General features: G+C 39.7%; 1 protein-coding gene across 1 annotated transcript; it reads right to left on the bottom strand.

The window, feature by feature from the left end:
- Positions 1 to 42: 42 nt before the first annotated feature.
- MYL5 (myosin light chain 5) lies at positions 43 to 6,441 on the bottom strand. Its single transcript, XM_006135148.4, has 7 exons — positions 6,306 to 6,441; positions 5,915 to 6,022; positions 4,899 to 4,974; positions 4,011 to 4,115; positions 2,072 to 2,150; positions 583 to 631; positions 43 to 329 (listed from the first exon to the last, which is right to left on the bottom strand). The coding sequence occupies exons 1-7, from the start codon at positions 6,306 to 6,308 to the stop codon at positions 228 to 230; spliced, it is 522 nt and encodes a 173-aa protein (XP_006135210.1). The 5' UTR covers positions 6,309 to 6,441; the 3' UTR covers positions 43 to 227.
- Positions 6,442 to 9,228: the final 2,787 nt, after the last annotated feature.

Genomic DNA, 9,228 nt, shown 5'->3' with positions numbered 1-9,228 from the left:
CCAGTTTACAATACTTAATTCAAATTAACCATTCAGGGTAGGGCTCCATTTTCCAAACGCCAATCTAAAGCCAACTCTCTTCCCTCTTCAAGGAACTTTCAAGTCAAAATTGTCCCCCAGTGTAGGGGTAACTGAGTCATCACTTCAGCTGCATAAAAAAAAATTAGTTCAATTTTTATTTATTAACCCAATGTGAGAATTTAGTGCAGTTAACAAGAGTGCACTCTTTATTCTTCCTTTTCCTCTCCATGTGTGATAGTGTAGCAGAAAGACTTGTAGTCCAAGTTTCCTGCGGCATCAATTGGGGAACTCTTGAACATCTGGTCTATCTGTACAGCATTAAAAGAAAAAGAACAATGTTTTACAAAAGCAGTGTTTTTACAATTTCAGTTTCTGAATTATTTAAAAAAATATGAATGTTGTAACAATGGGCAAGTGAGTAAACAGATTTCGAAACTCATTTCTCTTACTTGAGAGGTTATTTTATACCTACATAACAGAATAGTGTTGCTGCCTTTCTAGGAAGCAGCTGACATTACATACCAACATGTACTTGAGTGACAAATAGAGTAGCATACAAACCTCTTCAGCAGTGAATTTGTCAGCTTGTGTCATCAGCATGCGTTTTAAGCTAGGTAAAACAGACACCAAGCGATTAGTTGGATGATACTTTAAGTGAGGATAACACAGTCATAGCTTCTAACAATGAAATAATTCTAGAATACTTTATCTGTGACCTTGCCTTGGGAATATTTTAAATTAGAAGGAAAAAAATCTGTTACCGTTCTATTTACTGAGTAGTTAAATTTACTTCTCTGAGACAGTGGGCTAGTTCCCAACTAGATAACACTTGCTCGGGGGTCAGTTTAGCTCAGTAAGTAGAAGTCAGGGAGGACAGTGAGTGTTCTTTGAGCAGAAAGTAGGTAGGACTCTTGCCTACATTGAGTCCTAACAGTCCACATGAGCTGTTCTTTATTCATTCCTTACATTTAGAGTTAGGTCCCATACAAACCTGTAGTGCTTTAAAGTGCAATTTAATATCACTTTAATTAAAACAGCACAACTTTGTGTGGCTATTCCTAGACAGGTTTAAACATGGCTAATATTGGGTTAACTTGAGTCTGTAAATTTACAGGCACAAGCTATCCTGATACAAAAACTTAAGTATACAACTATAACACTTTATATGGAGGGTCACAACAGTTTAACTAGGTATACAGATCTAGTTAAACTACTGCAAAACTGTGTGCACTCAAGCCCTAGGAAGAATAAGTCAGGATCGCCTATCTGTTGGAGCAAGAAAAGAACTCTTGCATCTGGCTGGAAAAGTCATGCTGCTGCTCAGTACAGAATCAAGAAGGATGTAAAGCAGGGCTACTCAACGCGCAGCCCTTGGGCCACATGTGGCTCGCAGCCCGTTTGCGGTTCGCGATGCGGTTTGGGTTTACACAGGGCTCAACATGCGGCCCGCGGGTGGGATCCTAACTTACAGGTTTTCCTGCTGAGTCTCTGTGCTAATTAAGGGAATTTATAGCACCTCTTGTAGGAACTTGACTATTAGTGAAAAACTAAACACCAATCTGCAAATGTTTAAAAAGCTTCCTAGGCAAATAGTTTTGATATAAAGGTTAATATTTTAAAAACAAAACGTGTCTCAGGCATGCTCCATAGAGGCAAATGGAATGTACATGTGTCATACTTTATCCCTGCAGGACAAGGAATTCAATAGTTTTATTATCGCTGAATATACGACCATTAATTCAGTACTGTCCACTGGACAAATATATGGAACACAAACTTTCTGACACAGTAAAATACAAGGTTTTTCAATAGAGAGAACAATTCCTAGGGATTATTACAGTCATTCGCTCAGGTCTTGCATTTTGTTCCTACAGTTCATTAATTTAACAGTATGCAGTAATTTGAAAATTATAAAGCTAGTGACCTGATTAAAGGAAGGAATATATCAGTTAATACTTAACGTAATCCAAACACTTAGATCTCAAATGTCTACTATAATGTGACTATCATGATTCTCGACAGGCTTGATAATACACAGAAGTAAACTTACTAGTCTTTGTGAATATGTCCTTTACCATCTGGATCAAACATTTTGAATGCATTTAGTATAGTCTCTTCCCCATCCACCCCTGCAAAAAACAACAGATGCCAGTGTGGGTCAGTTGATAACACACTTTCTACTGGTTAAAACCTTTCACAAAATAAGTACTCACACCTGGTAGTACAGTGGTTCTATGGAACTGTAAATATAGTCTCTGTGCATAGCAGCATGTGAAAGCTATAGAAAAGTGTGTTCGAGGAGGAAAAAATTATTCTGATTCTGTGGGAATAAATGATGCTGACTGAGCAACTTTATGGGGGAGTGACAATGTTAAGACTGTTTTTTTAAAAGAAGGGGAGTTTGCCTCTTCTGAATAGTAGGTATATTCATATCCTCTTTGAGTTCTCAACTAGAGGTTGTCTTTTTATTTCTTGTGGCTGCTCAGATGGAAATTAGTCTATGACCTTTCAAGAATGTTTACTGATCAATATGACTTCACTGAATTATATTGGGCTCTGTAATATCAGGCAGCAATGTAATTTCCATATAGTCAGGCCACAGTATACCGACATTGTTACTCTGAAAATCAGCCTGATATCCTAAGCACTATGAGAAAATTCTATTATATAAATTAATAATAAAAAGAATGAAAACTAGAGTTGCTTGGCCAAAATTTAAAAAACAGGTAGCTAAAAATAACCTCAGGTTTACTGTTAGTTGTCTAACCCAGCTGCTATTATATATTGATGTGTAGCTGCTGTATTTGCGTGAAGTATTGTGTGTGTATGTATGTCTGTCTGTCCCCGTCCCAATAAGCTTTATGAAGTCCTCACATTACAAGAGGTGGATGGCTATAAAAGCAGAGTGGTAGCCAAGAAACAACAATAGGGATAGATGGGTCTTCTCTGGAGAGAGTGTTGCACTGCAGGACACTTTAGGGAGAAATTAGATCCATCCCTGTAGGTAGGCAAACTCTGCCATGGTCTCCAAATGGCATTACAAGTTTCATAGAAATTTGTCTTTAAGCAGCTATTACATTCTTAAAACCTTAAAGAATTACTCTGCAAAACTTGGAGCTCATATAGAACAGTATCTTTAGCAGATGTCAGCTGGACCATGTTTAATTTCATTTTTAAACACGTCACAATTTCCACAGAGTAAGGACTTACTCTTGCTACGTGCCCAGACATTTCAATTGAAAAATACTTATTGACATCTCTGATGCAGATTAGCTTTGACTCTCATTCAGAATGATCAAACCTAAGAATGTTCTGTGAACAGTAAAGCTGAAGTAAATTATTAAAGTCTTTTTAAAAAGGATTTGGACAAAGAGGGAGGTTCAGACTAAGGCTTGGTTTATACGACACAGCTTGATGTAAGGCAGCTTACACCCAGCTAATTACGTGAGTGTACACATTACAGCCCTGTCCCACTGATGTAAGAGCCATTGACATCATAACTCCACCTCCATGAGAGGTGTAAGTCTTATACTGGTATAGTTAGGGTGATGCATCGGCTGTCTGCTTTCTTGTCGAATTCATGGCTCCATGATGCAGCTATGAAATTGACAAATCATAGCAGCTAGAACCAGTTGCCCCCAGATCCTCACTCCCAGCCAGTTGGACCTATCTGGCTTCCTGCTCAAGGAGCTGACAAGTCCAGGCCGCTGCCTCCTGCTTTCTGTGAGTGGGGAGCCAAGAGTGTGGGGGGAAGCGAGGCTCCCGTTAGGCAGCTGCCCAGGCTCTCAGCCCCTCACACTGTCGCTCTTCAGTTGGTGGAAGCGCTCCTGGTGAGGATACACAACACCAAAGGAATGTAATCTTGACATCAGCTTTCACAGTAATTACTGCAGTGGCTGTAAGTCAAGCAAAGATCGACATAAGTCTGTACTAGCGTAGACATGCCCTAGGAAACTTCTGAATAAGAGTCTATCGACTATTAAACTTACCTAGTAGCTTTGCTCCAAAGAGATTCAAAAACATTGTGAAATTAATGGGTCCAGTGGCTTCCTTGAGCATGGATTCTAGCTCCTCATCTTTTACATTTGTTTTACCTAAATTAAAGAGAAAGGTCTTTCAGTCTAGAAATATCCATCCTATTTGGACTTGTAAGAGACAAAGCACCAGTCTTTGGTTCTAGGAATCTTTACCAACTTGTACTGGCTGAGTTCAAGGCAGCTTTCCACATATTTTCTTTTGCTTTGTAACTTTCTACAATTCTTTCAATAAAATCCCTGCTTTAAGTGACTTTTGGTATCACGGCGCTTCTCATGTTCTAGAGAGTCAGTCTTGGCCCAGTGTAGGAATCTCTTTGTAATGGTGAGGGACAGAGTTCAACAGTTGTAGTTGGCTTCTGCAAAAATCTGTCAAAAGGAGTTGATAAAGCTGTGTAGTTCTACAAATCACTCCCTCCAATTACAGGGGATTATGGGATGTATGCATAAGGCACCACTGTGGGATACATGAGCGCCAACCAAACCTGCAGGTGTAAACGCGAAAAAACAGCAGAAGCTAAAAGGGAGAGTATGCAAAATGGCTCAGTTTTTGCTTGCATGTTTCATGATACTTTCCTCCTTACAGTACTGTAAATGGCTCTTTAATTTAGCAGAAAAAAGTGTAACAGATTAAGTAGTTGGAAACTGGAGCTAGACAAATTTAGAAGATGCAGTTTCTTTTACCGGTGACAGTAATTTACCTTTGCAACCAATTAGGCAGTGATACAGTAAATTCTCCATTACTTGCTGCCTTCAAATCAAGACCGGATAGCTTTCTAGAAGAGATGCTATAGCTCCAATAGAAGTTAAGGGCAAAGTGTATCTCTGCTCTAATGTACTTACCCAAAGAAGCATAGATGTCTTTCAAGTCTTCTTTATCTATGAATCCATCTCTGTTCTGATCAATTAATGTGAAAGCCTAGACAACAGAATGAATATACATATAATATATTCATGTTTTGTATTAATTGTAGCTTTAGAAAAGTTTCATGTATACCTGTGCTCAATAAAAGTTAACATTGAGAGGGGACTGTTACACCTAATGTTTTTTTTTACATAAATACACATTCTTTAGTAAGAAGTTACATGAAAAATGTGTATGCCCAGCCTGCTAAACTTTTACTTATCGTATTTCAGTTTTTTAGTTCACTAATCGTACTTTAAACTGAAAACCCCTCTCCTTCAATAATGAGTGTAAAGTGAATACAAATTCTTTTAAAAACAGTTCTTCCACTAGGGTGATAAATATTTTCCAGAACAGTATTTTTCAACTTTGAATTTCTGAAGAGTCAAGTGGTCATTAAACAGACTCTGAGACCCAGAAGCCAGTCACAAAAATGTTCAGACACTGTGTTTTCTTGTTGCATCTCAGCATCATTGCACAGTAGCACAACGTGACGCAAACATTACAGTATAATCTAAGTGCACTTGTGATTATACTGTGTCTCTGATTATTTAACACTTTCCCATTGCTTAACTTTCTCTTATTGGTGGCAGTGAGAAGGTGCATATGGTACCTGTTTCTTGGCTCTTCTACCTTTCCCCACTGCATGTTCGCTTGCTGAGCACTCTGTGTTATGTACCATGGAAAATCCTTTGAGATTGAGCTGTGATCTGGTTGTGTTGGTGTAGACAAGACAGAGCAACCCTATACCCAGCCAAGAGCTCAGTGCAGAAGCCGTAAGTTAAGTATCACTGCACACCATTCAAACCATTGCTTTGGCAGAGACAAAGACACAGAATATCCTCACATAATATGGAGAGGGGTCTGTACCAGAGGCATACATCAGAGTCCCTCCCACCCTGTTTAGACTCTAGGGCAGTTCATGAATGTCTACACGACTCCTGTTTTGTCTTACTTCCTTAAATTCTTGGATCTGACTCTGCTCAAAGTTGGAGAAAACATTAGAGGATGCTCTTTGAGCACGTTTGGCACCACCTTCCTTCTTCTTGGTTTTTCTGCTAGCCTGAAAACAGACGAAAAAATAACTTTGACCTAAACTAGGAAAGCATAATCATATCAGCTACTCTGTTATTCTTCTGAAATACACACTGAAGATCAGCAAAACGTAAGTTAAAACTTCCTTTCTTTGCAAAGTCACGGCTCTCAAACATTCATACTTCAGATCTCAAAATTACGTCAAACACAACACACTCCCTCAAACCATAGTCCTTTTGCTAGGAGCCTCATGCAGATAAATACCCTGCTCTCCCATCAGAATGTTGGTTTCCCACAAGAAGTACACTTACCATCTCTACTGGAGAGAGAGGTACTGTGCCGGGCTGTCTTTGGGAATCTTACTTTATAAAGTGCCTCTTCTCAGCAGGGGTGGGGCTCATCTTTGCAGCTAGCTTGTCCCCAAGGAGATGTCAAACTTGTGGCTTATAAGACCTGCTCCATACATGGACAGACTTCCAACATATCCTCTGGTCTCTAGTGGCTAAACAACTGTTGCTTATACTTGAAACCTTCTGAAGCAATCTGCTGTCTAGATTACTGGTGATGAGCTAAAGTACTGATGTAGCACAGTGTGGTGTTACTATAGATAACACTGCATAGCAGCTCTACTCAGTAATGGTACATTTCTCTGGATTCTCCTAAATATATGTCTCAACAGCTGAGATATGGCATTTCAAAGGCTTTAAAATTGCTACCTTTTTCCTCCTTCAGATCTACTGCCTTATCTTTTAAATGGTTCATTTATACAGCATGGGGGGGGGGGGGGGGAGGGCACTATCAGAAACAATTGTCATGATGGCATCTGCCTTCAATGAGGATTTTTATTTTTGAAGAAGAATTTCACTGTTGTTTAAGTTCTGACTTTCTGATGGGGAGTTTCCAGCAAACTGAGTTTTCCCTCCTAAGTGCATTCAGGCCTCTTCACACAATCACACACAATACTCTCGTGTCCCTCCAAAAGTCCACTCCATATCCTTCAACCTTATTTTTGAAAGAGCTGCTCCCACTTTTCTCATTATATAACAACTAACATATTGGTACACAAAATACATACAAACTGTACAAATACAACACGCACATACACAAATGATCTTAAGACAATCAAAATTATAGCTAAATGTAAATAACTTCATTTTGTCACTACTTTCTGTGCTCAGAAATACAGTATTGTTATCATTAATAAAAATGCTCTGATCATTTCAGTCATAACTCCATGGTCTGTTTTGTGAAACAACTTCAAAGAGAAATAAAAGAATCATGGCTTCAACTGAACTGAGCTTTTCATAAAAGATAAATGCAGTTCACATTTCCAAGGGTTTTGGGTGAACTCAGACTAGTGTGAAATTATCTGTGAAATGTCAGTTAATTAAATGAATTTAGTTTGCAATCACAATAGGCTCTGGAAATCAAATAGTGCATCAATTCTATGCATGCAAATATCTAAAAATGAGGGAAATAATTGCTGGTTAGAGAGTTATCCATGTTCTCTCTACAGTGGGAGCGTTGGGGGATATTTTTATACATAACTTGACCTTTCCCTGATTTTGCCATTAACTTCATTTTCAGTGGGAAGTACTGAAATGTCTCAGGGGTGGGAGGAGACTAGTGCTCTTTTCTCAAGGAAGCTGTAGTAGCTGTATAGATTTATTAAATGTTTTGTCAGTAGGTTTTAAAAGCAGTTCCCTGACTATTAATGTGTCATGTTCTGCGAGGGATGAATCAGGCCACTGCGTGTGCAGTCCCACTGTTCCAGACAGGGAGGTGTATTCTAAGGGCCATAGCTCTTGCATGAGGAACTGAAGAGGCTCTGTGTGCATGATTACTCGGGGGGGGGGGGGGGGTGGTAACAGGATTGGTTTTCTGTGTGTATACTCCACTCCCCTTGTCTAAAGAGGGCTGAAGTAGCCTCCCCTGAGTATCTCTGCAGACTTATGACATGGACAAGCTCCCCTTTCTCCCACGTGACTCTCCTGTACTCAGCCCAGCTAGTCAAACTGGTTCATGGATGAGGATCATCTCTTGAACACGAGAAAAGCACAAGTTGAATTTTACCAAAGTTGCAGTACATCCAGGGTACAGTTTGTAAAAGGACATTCTATGCTGTGTACACTGTGAATCATAGAATACTAGGACTGGAAGGGACCTCGAGAGGTCATCGAGTCCAGTCCACTGCCCTCATGGCAGGGCCAAATACTGTCTAGATCATCCCTGATAGACATTTATCTAACCTGCTCTTAAATATCTCCAGAGATGGAGATTCCACAACCTCCCTGGGCAATTTATTCCAGTGTTTGACTACTCTGACAGTTAGGAACTTTTTCCTAATGTCCAACTTAAACCTCCCTTGCTGCAGTTTAAGCCCATTGCTTCTTGTTCTAGCCTCAGAGGCCAAGATGAACAAGTTTTCTCCCTCCTCCTTATGACACCCTTTTAGATACCTGAAAACTGCTATCCTGTCCCTCCTCAATCTTCTCTTTTCTAAACTAAACAAACCCAGTTCTTTCAGCCTTCCTTCATAGGTCATGTTCTCTAGACCTTTAATCATTCTTGTTGCTCTTCTCTGGACCCTCTCCAATTTCTCCACATCCTTCTTGAAATGCAGTGCCCAGAACTGGACACAATACTCCAACTGAGGGCTAACTAGTGCAGAGTAGAGTGGAAGAATGACTTCTCATGTCTTGCTTACAACACTGCTGTTAATGCATCCCAGAATCATGTTTGCTTGTTTTGCAACAGCATCACACTGCTGACTCATATTCAGCTTGTGGTCCACTATAACCCCTAGATCCCTTTCTGCCGTACTCCTTCCTAGACAGTCGCTTCCCATTCTGTATGTGTGAAACTGATTGTTCCTTCCTAAGTACAGCACTTTGTATTTCTCTTTGTTAAACTTCATCCTGTTAACCTCAGACCATTTCTCCAGTTTGTCCAGATCATTTTGAATTATGACCCTATCCTCCAAAGCAGTCGCAACTCCTCCCAGCTTGATATCATCTGCAAACTTAATAAGCGTACTTTCTATGCCAATATCTAAATCATTGATGAAGATATTGAAGACAGCCAGTCTCAAAACAGACCCTTGCGGAACCCCACTTGTTATACCTTTCCAGCAGGATTGTGAACCATTAATAACTACTGAGTACGGTTATCCAGCCAGTTACGCAGCCACCTAAGTTGTATTTACCTAGTTTATTGATAAGAATACCATGCGAG

The sequence above is a fragment of the Pelodiscus sinensis genome, chromosome 6 (genome assembly GCF_049634645.1).
Source record: "Pelodiscus sinensis isolate JC-2024 chromosome 6, ASM4963464v1, whole genome shotgun sequence".
NCBI lineage: Eukaryota > Metazoa > Chordata > Testudines > Trionychidae > Pelodiscus > Pelodiscus sinensis.
This window is presented reverse-complemented; position numbering and strand designations above follow the sequence as displayed.